This window comes from Eschrichtius robustus, chromosome 4 (assembly GCF_028021215.1).
Source record: "Eschrichtius robustus isolate mEscRob2 chromosome 4, mEscRob2.pri, whole genome shotgun sequence".
NCBI classification, from domain to species: Eukaryota; Metazoa; Chordata; class Mammalia; order Artiodactyla; family Eschrichtiidae; genus Eschrichtius; species Eschrichtius robustus.
The window spans coordinates 59611135-59624048 of record NC_090827.1 but is presented as its reverse complement, the minus strand read 5'-3'; the positions used below and the strand labels follow the sequence as shown (position 1 = coordinate 59624048).

General features: G+C 36.8%; 1 protein-coding gene across 2 annotated transcripts in view; it reads right to left on the bottom strand.

Moving 5' to 3' along the window:
• CCDC158 (coiled-coil domain containing 158) overlaps nucleotides 1-12914 on the bottom strand; it is an 86133-nt gene that overhangs the window by 69238 nt on the left and 3981 nt on the right. For both annotated transcript variants that reach the window (XM_068542139.1, XM_068542140.1), the window contains exons 2-7: nucleotides 10536-10753; nucleotides 5215-5324; nucleotides 4774-5101; nucleotides 4336-4412; nucleotides 2778-2888; nucleotides 2030-2144 (exon numbers count right to left, since the gene is read on the bottom strand). In XM_068542139.1, coding sequence (XP_068398240.1) covers nucleotides 2030-2144; nucleotides 2778-2888; nucleotides 4336-4412; nucleotides 4774-5101; nucleotides 5215-5324; nucleotides 10536-10753 — 959 coding nt within the window. The remainder of the gene's footprint in view (nucleotides 1-2029; nucleotides 2145-2777; nucleotides 2889-4335; nucleotides 4413-4773; nucleotides 5102-5214; nucleotides 5325-10535; nucleotides 10754-12914) is intronic.

The following is a 12914-nucleotide window of genomic DNA, read 5'->3' as shown; positions in this document are numbered from 1 at the left end:
CCCAAATTTACAGTTGATCAGCATGATGCTATATATCAGACCATATGCAGATTAGCCATGAGTGATACTTATGAAGGGGTAATTTTTCCAAGCAACATTACAAATGGAAAGCTGTATCAATTTCAAATTATGTAAGACAAACAGGTGAGTTGAGTTTTATTTAGAACTTCGTGGCTTTTCAAAGGGTTTACTTTGTCAATAAACAATGAATAGTCTTTTCAAAATTTGAATTTGGTTTGAGTATGATGAATATCAGTCATTGTACTGTACTACAATACAGCAGCTCTCTTATTTCCTTTCTCACTGTTGGATTGTCACTGCTCAGCTCGGCCAAGGTGCCTACCTCCACTCAACCTGAGTAGTAAAGTAAAGCATCTTTCTACCCCACGCTGTATTGAAATCATTACCATCCTATAGGGTGAGATCAAGGCCTTTTGTGTAGGCTTGATCTGCCCAGAATGGGGTCGATCGATATTCCTGCTATCAATCTTCAGGGGAAAAGTGCACCCTGAGAAACGAAACTAGAACACAAAAATCAGGCCTCAGAGAAGCAGTAAAGAACAAATATTTCTCTCTGGGCTTTTGTTTCTTGGGTTTAGCCTTTAAGAAGTCTAAGGTTCCTCAAGGCTGCTTCCAGGTGGCAGTTGTTGAAATGACCTTGATACAAGAATCTAGGCCAAGAGCTAAGGAAGAGGTCTTGGAGAGCAGTGTTATTCACACTGCAGCCCAGCAGTGAAACATGAAGTCAACTTAGTGAGCATCAAATCAGTATCTGAAGAAAACAGAAAAGAGCCAGCGTCTTAAGTAATAGGGGTAAGTACTGTTTTGTGAAGTGTGCTTCAGTTGTATGTGTATACTAGATTATATGGTAAACTATATTTCTTGCTGTGGGTAGTGATCAAAAATGTTTGAAAGTCCCTGTAGAGGATCCAAATCTCATAACTGAGGTTTTATAGTTTCATGTTACTCTTTATTGTTTAGACTTTTATAGTAAATTCATGTCTAAATTTTCCATTCTTCTTTCAGCTGTGCCACAACGAGTTTAAAGTCGAGGTCTTGAGCTAGAGAACCGAGGAGAAACAGCCCCCTCCTGTGGCCAGCAAACGGGTGACAGTGGTAATTACAGGAGGGGTTGCTCAAAGGCAGGAAAATATCTGGAAGAGTTAGTGCTGCAATATTCAATTGCTTCTTCCCATACGGAGCTTTTTTCTTGTACTGTGACCCTGTAGAACTGGATTATTTTATAAAGAAAATCTGGCAGCTTCCTTATACTCTATTTCTTCCCAATCAACTAAGGAGTAGGAAATTAGCTACAAGTGGTTAGAACTGTAGGTTCTCTTACAGGTAGGATGATTATACGTAGAATTTATCTTCCAGACGAGGACATTTTGGAGATGAAAGGTGGCATTCACAAAACAGGACACTATTTTGTGTCCTTGAAATTAACAAAAACCTAAGCTCCAGAAAAATGGTTGATAATGATAACGAACAGCTTGTCTTTAGCTATGGACAGTGAGAGAACAGAATACTGTAGTAAATATTAATATCTAGTGTTAATAGGAACTGTGTGATGAGAAATGAAGATTTAGCTTCCTAATTATTTTTTATTCGGCCTAATCTTGAAGCGAACTCAGTTTGCTAGCCGCACAATGATTAATAAGGAGGAGTTGAAGTAAGAGAGGAGGTTAGGCCCCAAAACGTTCAACGGTCGGGGAGACCAGCTGGTACCAAAGTACCTGCTAAAGCTAAGCCTTGTAAAAGTAATTAAAATGGCCTTATTATTCACTTTTTAGAAACTTACTTGAAGGATGCAAAAACTTTTCTAAGAATGAATTAATTTGAGCAAACAACTTAAAAACTGTTTTTCTATAGTAATTTAACATGTAGCTATTTAGCACCCATCTTATAAACTGCTTTTAATTTTAAATGATTGCTTTGAGTCCTCACTTTCAAATAAACCATTAAAAACTATATAATTGATTCTGTGTATAATAGTCGCTGGAAGCAGAGCAGCAAAATCTAAACTCACCTTGTCTTCATACATCCTTTTGGCTTCCCTTAATTCAGAACGTAGCTGAGAAACAGTAGATTCCAGGTCACTGAGTTGACGCATATACATTGAATTTTGGTTTCTTGCTTGCTCTCTAAAAAGGGTTTAAAGGGGGAATAACAACAAATAGCAGACTGAGAATAAGTGTGATACCTAAGGGTTCTCTAGCTTTTAGATACTTCCACTAATTATTTAATATGGCATTATTAGGCCAATAGTCTTTTATTTTCCAAAACTGCTTATTAAAAGATTAAATTCAAAAATGTTAACTGTTAAAGGTAGGTGATGTATACATAGGAGTTCATCATACAATTTTCTCTATACCTTTGTGTATGACTGAAAATGTCCATATAAAAAGTTTCAACACAGGAGCTCAAATTATAAAATTATTTATATGTATATATATAAAATTTATGTATATTTATACATACACACACATATATATAGTGTGTGTGTGTTTGTTTTATCCTATCAGTTGAAATGTAGACAATATCTAAAACATCCAGTCCCAAGAGGCCCAAATACTTGCCATAATACTTCTGCTATGGTTATAAAGTATTATCTACATGTTAAGTAATCTTTTCTGTTTCTTTGAATGTTAGAAAAGTTTTACTTTCCTGTAGAATCAATTATTAAGCAATTTTTTAAAAGATCTTAGAACAAAAAATTAATACAAATAAAATGAAGATAAATGACTATCAATTTCAAACCACCAGGACACACATACTGAATGATTTCCAGTTGACTTTGGATACTATTGGCTTGGCTCCGAGCACTGCTAGCTTTCTCAGTAAGTCCTGCTATTTCAATTTCATGTTCACTTATTAACTGCTCAATCCTATAAAAAGAATGTGGTGATTGTTATTTGATACAGATTTTGCCTGACAATGAATTATTCTAAAAGTTAATGATTTTCAACACTCTTAAATTTAGTATTTTGTTTTAGCTTTGAATATGCTATTCTTTTTATAACAAGTATATAAATTAGACCCAGAATCCTTTATCCAAGTCCTCTGGGGGCAGTTACGTTTTAGGATTCAGAATTTTTTTTTTTTAATTTTACAATGGTAATAAATAACAGTACTAAATATCATGTGACACCCCCAGAGAGATCTAGGGAAGTGTCCTAGAAGCCACACATTACTAACACAACAGTAGGTTTTTAAATATTCACAGTAACTCATAAAGACTATAAAAAGCTTTACATTAGCTCAGGTTTTCCCAACAAATGAGTGACAAAGGTTCTAACCTTGACCAAACTTTAGTCAGACTCCTCTCGGCAGTCTGCACCTCCACCCCACTTAGTAGGAAGCCTAGGCTTAGTATGAATCTCGCTAAGTCAGTTTAGTGAGAAGCCTCTCGCCTCGATGCCTCCTTCTAGTAATTTTCTATCCACTGAACCCCTCACCCTGCTTCTTGGCTATGAATCCCCATTTGCCCTTGTTGTATTGGGAGTTGAGCCTCATCACTCTCTAATGCAAACTCCTGTTGCAATAGTCTTGAATAAAGTCTTCCCTACTTTTTAAACACGTGTCAGAATAAGTTTTTCTTTAACATGAGTTTGCCACAAATCTATGAAAAAAAGATTCTGTGCTTTAGAGCTTTATAGATTTTGGAATTGCTGATGAGAGATTGTAGACTTGTGGTATAGTTTCACTACGATCTTCTATACCAGTGTTCCCCAACCTTTTTGGCACCAGGGACTGGTTTCATGGAAGATGATTTTTCCATGGACTGGGGTTGCGGGGGAGGAATGGTTTGGGGATGATTCAAGTGCATTACATTAATTATGCACTTTATTTCTATTATTACTACATTGTAATATATAATGAAATAATTATACAACTCACCATAATGTAGAATCAGTGGGATCCCTGAGCTTGTTTTCCAATTGATTTATTATGGTCCCTGTGCAGTCAAACCTCTCTGCTAATGATAATCTGTATTTGCAGCCGCTCCCCAGCACTAGCATCACTGCCTCGGCTCCACCTCAGATCATCAGGCATTAGATTCTCACAAGGAGCGTGCAACCTAGATCTCTCGCATGTGTAGTTCACAGTACGGTTTGTGCTCCTATGAGAATCGAATGCCACCGCTGATCTGACAGGAGGCGGGGCTCAGGCGGTAATGCGAGCCATGGGGAGCGGCTGTAAATACAAATGAAGATTCACTCGCTCACCGCCGCTCATCTCCTACTGTGCAGCCCAGTTCCTAACAAGATACAGACCGCTACCAGTCAGTGGCCCAGGGGTTGGGGACCCCTGTTCTATACCTCAGAAACTTACCTGTCTTGATGTTGTTGAAGTAGTAGTTCTATTTTGTTCTGTGATTCAGATTTCAGTGTTTCAAGCTGATCCTCTACCTGGTTATAAAAAAGAGATACTGATTTAGGAACTGGTAAATCTAAAGCTTGGAAAATTTAGAGATTTTCCAACAAAAGGAATTCCTTAGAAAGATGCAAATAGAAGCAATGCTAAAATCAGATACATTCTACCGCTGTATTTTATTAGACCTTTTATATTGGTTATACTCTCACGTAACTACACAGATAAGTCGAGTTAGTTCCCATTATTAACAAAGATCATTGTGGAAGTAACTTCTGCTATTTTAGAGAACAAAAATGAGAACTTGGCTTACTTTGAAGAGTTTTAAAAATTATATGCCTAATACTATTGTCTTAATGAATTTTAATATAAAATTGATGTAGTGTTCTCACCACTTACTGGAAATATCCTCCCTTTAAGATAAGAAATCTCTGTGTCTAAATCTCTTAGGATTTTACTAATAGCTGAGCCCATGCTGCGGAAGTGGATGGTAGACATGCTGTCATGTTCATATATTTTCTTGCCTGAGGCTTCTTCAAAGTCAACTAGGACTGATCGGATTTCTTGAAGCACCCCCTCATGACTAAGCATCATCTTTCTTAGCTGCTCTATCTGTGTGTTGCTCTCTTTCAGCATATCGTCCTTAAGGCATTTGGCAGCTTCAAGTTCATGAACGGTATTTTGAAGCTGATTTCTTAAATCCTCCTGGGACTGATTCTCTCTTCTTCTACGAAATAAATGAAAGAGAAGAAATAATACTGATAAAACTCAGATTCACACAAGTGATTTTACACTACAAAGAATAAAACTTTAAGATAATTTCAGGTAACGAATCCCAACCTGATGTCAGCCATGGCATCTCTCTCCATCTGCATCTCTTGAAGTTTTGTTTGCAAATCAATGACTGACTGTCTTAAGTAAAATGTTTGTTTCTCATGCAATTCATTGCTCTGAAAAAAAAAAAAGTCCTGCAAATTAGTTTTCATTAGAGGAATGTATTTCCTTATAGCTAATAATTTCCAAAAATCTATATATCAATGATTTATTTTTATGTGTACTTCCTTCCCCCTTCACCATTGTTCGGAGCCTAAGTAATCATTTCTCACCTAGGTTTTTTGAATACCTTAGTCTCACTGTCTCAACCTTGCCCCCTTTCAATCCATTCACTTTACAACCAAAACACCATTCCTAGAACAAATCTGACTCTGGTTCAAGACAGAGATAGGAATAAACTCTATTCCTGAGGACATGAGAATTGGTGGAAATTGTGTATATAGAAAAGTCAACCCCTACCTCCAACTGACTTAAAAAACTTGGCAGCAGACAACTACCATTCAAAAATCAAGGTGTTCTACTACAGAGAAATTCACAAAGATCTCAAAATCAGGCACTGAGAGATCTCCCAGCACAGTGGTTGATGCCACACCTAATTATCCCAAAGTAAAGCCATCAAGTTCTGCCCTCAGGGAGACTGCCATCAGTTTTTTTACTGTTCATTCTTGAGTATGAACAAAGAGCCAAAAACCACTGAACACTTGAAGGAAGATTACAAAATAAAAAAGAGACCAAGATTAAACAAATGAGCAAATACTCAGGAAAAAAGATCCAAAGAAACAAAAAGAGATAATGCAACAGTGGAAGAACACTTCCAAAAACTTGTATTGCAGAGAAATTTGAGAGACATTTTTGCTGTAAAGTAAGAACAGGACACTGTGTCAGAGAAGTGATCAGAGGAGAAGAGAGAGTTCTTGGAAATTAAAAATATGGTTGCAAACTAAAAAGTTGCAATAGAAATGCTGGAAGTCAAGAAACGCACCCCAAAAGTAAAAAAGTAGACACAAATTTTGAAAGAAAAGGTAAGAGATTTAGAGGTTCAACCTAGGAGATAATATCTGACTAACAGGAGCTTCAGAAAGAGAGAATTGAGAAAACAGAAAAAAACTATCAAAGAAAAAAGAAACCAAAAAAACCTGAATTCCTCAAAGCTGAAGGGCACAAATCCGCAGGCCAAAAGGGTCCACTGAGTCCCTTTTGGTACTAGCACAGGGAAGGAAAAAACAAAAATCCACACCTAAGAACATCATAGTAGAATTTCAGAGATAAAGACCCTAAAGTTTCCAAAGATGAACCCCAATTAAGTAAAAACATATCATCTACAAAGGAACAAGAATCAGATAGACATCTTCTCAGTCTGTGCAAGGGCACGCAATATTTTCCAAGGATTGAAAGAAAATAACTTTCAACTTTATCCAGCTTAAGTCATTATCAGAATGAAAAAATTCATATAATGTATGTCCCATATACTTCTTCTTAAAAGTTTCTAAAGATGTGTTTTGACTAAATGAAGAAATAAATCAAGAAAGAGGAAAAGAGAAAACAGTGAATCCTGGAAATCATGAATCCAACCAGGAAAGCAGTGATAGGAATCCCAAGAAAATATCTATACAGCAGACCTAAGAAGAAACTCATCAAGACTAGACAGAAGAACTCCTAAAGGGTCCTGGGTTAAAGGAGGTTTGATAGAAAACCTATATAATAATTTTTTAATGAGGATATGATAAAGGTAAATATCAACAGTATAAGGAAAAAGCAAGGCAATTAGGAACCACAGGAAAAACAAAAATTACACAAGAAAGGAAATATAATAGGTTACTACCTAATTCTGCAGTTGACAATGTTTATATAGTCAATACAAGGTAAGACCCTTTACCTTCTTTTCTAATAGTCCAGGTAAATGGCTAGAGTAGTCTGAACTTTGGATGGTTAACAGTGGAAATAAAAACATTTCCATATTTGAGAAATATATATGTGGTACACTGGATGGACTTGGTAGTAAAGTGAATGTCAGGGAAAATGAAGAGGTATCAAGAATGAATCAGGTTTTTGCCCTGTGCAACTATGTAAATGTGGCACCATATATAGCTAGAAGAAAGGTTTGGGGGAAAGATCAGGTATGCAGTTGGAAATGTTGAGTTTATGGAGCCTGAGAAACATTTCAAGTAGAAATGTCCAGTTGGAACACAGGTACACTAACTGGTGTGGAGACGAGTTAAAAGGTCTGACCAGAAATGTAAACTGAACATTCACTTAGATATAAATGGCAACAGAAGCTATGGGAATCACTATGACTGTCTATGGAGGGTTTTGTTGGAATAAGAAACTGAAAAAGAATAAGCTGGAGGAAAATCAGGAGAGTGTGTTTCCATGAGACCTAAGAGAAAAGAGCACTTCAAGAGGAAGAGAATTGTCATGTGTGTCAAATGTTGTTGAAAAGTCAACTAAGATAAGGAATGTAAAGCATTGATTAGATTTAGCATCACTGCTTACGCCTGCTGTAGCATACATGTCCTGTTACTATCATTTTCTATTTTAAATATCTCAGCTGTAAGACTGTAAATGTGTACGCAAAAAGGACCATATCTTTTCCATTTTTATATATCCAGTACCTAGCATAATATGTTACATAGGAGGTTTGTGATAAATATTATAAGTACCCAAATAGCCCTGTTATTTATTTACTGATTTAACTAATTTATTGGGAGCTAGTCAAGTGTCACATACTCCGCCAGAGGATAGACTTGGAAAATTAACTGACATTGCTTCTTTTCCTCATTGGTACCTCTGTGCTTCATCTATCTATCTATCTATCTATCTATCTATCTATCTATCTATCTATCTATCATCAATCCATCTCTTTAGTGCACTTATCATAAAGTATTGTCATTATTTATTTATATGCCAGGCCCCCTTCAAGACTATGAACTCCTTATGAGTCCTATCATTCATCTTTGCATCCCCTCTACATAATACAATGGTATCTCATTTTCAGCACTTAATAAATTTGTAGTTTTTTTAAGTGCTCACACATTCTGGTGAAGTAGAACAATCCGTTAATGAATATAATAAAACATACTAAATACTACAATAGACGTGTGTATGAAGAGCAACAAGTGTACAGAGGAGAACACACCTACTTGTGTCTAGAGGAAAGGCTTCAGAGAAGGAAAAGCTTGAGCTGAGTCTTGATGGATAATAACAATTTAACAGGTAGACAGGCAGAGAAGAGGAAATGACTTGGGCAAAGGCATGAAGGTCTAGAATAGAATGGCACATCCAGGGAAGAGCGATATTGCTAGAATGGAGGGTACATATAGGGAACAGGTAGCAGAAGAGGCTAAAATGTACAGGGAAAAAATTAGATCACAAAGGCCTTTGTATAAGTTTGACTTCTAGGCTATAGACTATTAGGATCCAACATGCAGCTGTAAAGCTGACTAAAGCCAGCTTGATTCTACACAAGATCCACTTGAAATTTTTATCGAATAACTTCTATACACTACTTAACTATCATGTATACACATACATCTAAAAACCGACCCCCTACCAACTGCTTTGTAAAGAAAAACCAGGTATCATGAAAGCAGGACAGCAGGCCTGAACCAATTACTAATTATAATTATAGATGAATGTCATTAATTATAACATTTTGAGCTATTCAAGTTTCACTAAGATTACACCAAGAGCACAGCAAAAGAAACAATTAACAAAATGAAACGACAACCTATGGATTGGGAAAAAATGGTATTTGCACATCCTATATCTGATAAGGGGTTAACATCCAAAATATATAAAGAACTCATACAACTCAATAGCAAAAATCCAAATAATCTAATTAAAAATGGGCAAAGGACCCGAATAGACATTTTTCCAAAGAAGATATACGAATGACCAACAGGTACATGAAAAGATGCTCAATATCACTAATCACTAGGAAAATGCAAATCAAAACCACAATGAGATATCACCTCATACCTGTTAGAATGGCTAACATCAAAAAGGCAAGAGATAACAAATGCTGGCGAGAATGTGGAGAGAAGGGAACATTTGTGTACTACTGATGGGATTATAAAAAACTGGTGCAGCCACTATGGAAAACAGTAGGGAGGATCCTCAAAAAATCAAAAATAGAACTAACATATGATCCAGCAATTCCACTTCTGGGAATATATCCAAAGGAAATGAAAACACTATGTCGAAGCGATACCTGCACCCCCGTGTTCATAGCAGCATTCTTTATAATAGCCAAGACATGGAAACAACCTAAGTGTCTACTGACAGACGAATGGATAAAAAAGTTGAGGTATGTATGTATGTGTGTGTATATATACACACACACACAATGGAATATTATTCAGCCACAAAAAGGAGGAAATCCTGCCATTTACGACAACATGGATGGACACTGAGGGCATTATGCTAAGTGAAATAAGTCAGACAGAGAAACACAAGTATCATATGATCTCACTTACATGTGGAATCTAAAAAACAAAAAAACAAAAAAACTTATACAGAAAGCGATCAGATTTGTGGTTACCAAACAGGGATGTGGGGAGAGGGGGAATTGGATGAAGGTGATCAAAAGGTACAACATAAGTACTGGGGATGTAATGTATAACATGATGACTATAGTTAACACTGTTGTATGGTATATATGAAAGTTGTTAAGAGAGTAATCCTAAGAGTTCTTATGACTAGGAAAAAAATTTTTTTTCTTTTTCTTTTTTTTATCGATATGAGATGATAAATGTTAAGTAAATTTATTGTGGTCATCATTTCATGATATATATAAGTCAATTCATTAATTCATTATGTTGTACACCTTAAACTTATGCAGTGCTGTATGTTGATTATAGCTCAATAAAACTGGAAAAAAATTACACCATTAAGACAAGGCATTATGACTTATTAACAAAAGACAAATGGGTATGCAGACTTTTCATCAATCCAATTTTTAATAGTGAAATAGAAGGCATAGGCCAAATTAACAAGTTTAACCAATGAATCCATTATTATTATTTTTTAAAATTTTATTTATTTATTTTTGGTTATTTTGTGCTGGGTCTTAGTTGCGGCCGGTGAGCTCCTTAGCTGGGGCATGCAAACTCTTAGTTGTGCTATGCATTTGGGATCTAGTTCCCTGACCAGGGATTGAACCCACGTCCCCTACATTGGGGGGTGAATTCTTAACCACTGCACCACCAGGGAGGTCCCATGAATCCATTATTAAGTTTTTCTTCCAGAAAGTTTGGGTTCTATTCCAAAGCTCTGTGCCTGTCTCCCCAAAATGGTATCAGATACTGGAGGAAAAGAATGTAACTCACTTCATTTAGTCTTCTCTGCAAATCTTTGACTTGATGTGAATATTCTTCCAAAACACGTTCAATGTGTTCCTTTCCAGGGTAAGGAATGACTTTTCTGTGAGAATCAAGTTCCACTTCATATTTAGGGAAAAAAGGGATTTGTGTCAAAGTCCCAGTTGAAGATGTGTTTTCAATTATTGTTCCACGAATAGATGACATAAAAAATGAACCTGAAGAACCTAAATATTAAATAATTAATTAACCAATTAATGAACTTAATAATAAAATAATTTTGTGGCAAACATTATCCCGGGTAGATTCCCTTATTGAACCCTGAAGGAGCTCAAGGTCTCATGGGGAAAACAGAAAAGTGAGAGTCTCTCTGAGAGAGAAGAGCACAAGGTAAAAAGGAGGAGCAGGTCAGGGAGGAGGGGGTAGTTTTACTTGACAGTGATCAAGTGATACTTGAGCTGAATTACTCTTGAAGCATCTATGAGTAAGAAGTCACTAGTCTGGAAGACAGGAGAAGAGGAAGAGCATTCCAGGTAGTGGGAAAACCATCATTATTGGCGAGGGGTCTTGAAGCAGCATGGCAGACTATGGGTGAAAGGAAGTAGTGGCCAGATATGAGAATGAAAATGTAGGACGAATCACGAAGGGCCTTGTGGTCGTGCCAAGGAATTTGGATTTCACTGTGAAAGCTCTAGGGAATCATTAGAGGACCTGAAGATAGGCATAATATAACTACACTTGTGTTCTGAAAAGGCTCTCTGGCTTCAGTGTAGAGAATGCATTGGATGGGGATAAAAATGAAGGTAGAAACTCAAAGTAGAAGAAGGCTTTCAACAGTTCAGGCAAGACATGGCAAGGGTCTGCCCTAAAGCAGAGACAGCAGAGATAGAAACAAGGGCATGAATTTAAGAAATATATGTGGTAAGTAAGAGAGAGGGAGACATCAAAGATTTCTCTTTAGTTTCCGGCTTCAGCAACATCCAAGTAATGATGTTGATTTGCAAATACTGTACATGGACCTGAAGTCTGGGAGAGTGTTTTACTTTAGAGATAAGACTCTGGGAATCATCAGCATATGAGTTCTAATGAATCCTTGGAGTCAACGGGATCATCTAGGGGCAGCGTACAGAGTGAAAAGGGAAGAGGATCAAGAAGGGCACTCTGAGGAAATATTAACATTTAAAAGGAAGACAAAGGAGGTAAAACCCAGTAAGAGTCACAGAAGACACAAAAAGATTTTCAAGAACCACCACTGGCTTGAACTGAGGGACAGAGACAGTATGAGATGGAAAGAGGCTTTTCTACAAGCAGGCTGAAAAAAGCCACCCAGCTGGAAACATATGCTACCTTTCATGCAAAAGGGAGGAGAACTCAGAGCCAGACCCAAGCGTCCAGTGGATGGTGCCAGGAACCATGGAGACTTATTCCCAGGCCTGGGTCCTAATCAGTCAGCTGGTCCTGAGGGGTCAACCTGTGCCCAGCTGGATTTCAGAACTGTGACGGACATACGTGCTTCCTGTTTACTGCTTTCTCAATAGGAGAGGACAATGGTTATCCTGTGCCTGGCTACCACTGCATGTTGGGTGTCACAAGTCTTCAGATAATGAGGAACTCTACTCAAGGAGCTGTATTTAAGGGATTACAATTAAGGAGTTTCATCCATACTTGAATCTAATTTAGGTAAAGATATTCTGGCCTTTCAGTGAGTGCTGTAGTGTGATCAGGCTATTAGGGGCCTTCTTAGGAAAGTGAATATATTTTGCATGTGAGAGAAATATAAATAATCTGTGACCAGAAGGTAAACTGCAGTGGTTTTAAAATATGTCCACATATTCTTTGTTACTCCTCCCTTAAATAGGTGGAGGTTAATTTCCCTCTTCTTTGTAAGAAAGGAGAAACAAGAGTGTACATGTATGTGTATATGTATGTACATATATGGATATGTGTGTACGTGTGGCATTTGCTTAATTTTGTACAAAAGAAACACTGGAAGAATAAGACAGAATCTCATGAAAACAGCTATCTATAGGAGTATACGGATGGGTGGAAATAGAATGGAAAAGATAGGGACGGCAGCAAGACTCTACTGAATATACCTTTTTATAAAGTTTTCACTTTTGAGCCATATACATGTTATACATATTCAAAAAATAAAATTGGAAACTAACAGAAAAAAATAAACCTAAGTGTACAGTAAGTTGATAACATAACCTCACAGAGAAAATAGTTCCTTTCAAATAACTTTAGAACACAGTACCCTGACTGCACGTGAACTTAACTTAGCAGGTAAGTTGTTAATATAACAGGTGTCGTTACAATTCTGAAACAATTTTGTGTGTACTGTGTAAGAGAGAAAACGAGTAAACACACTGAAGTTTTTGGAAACGT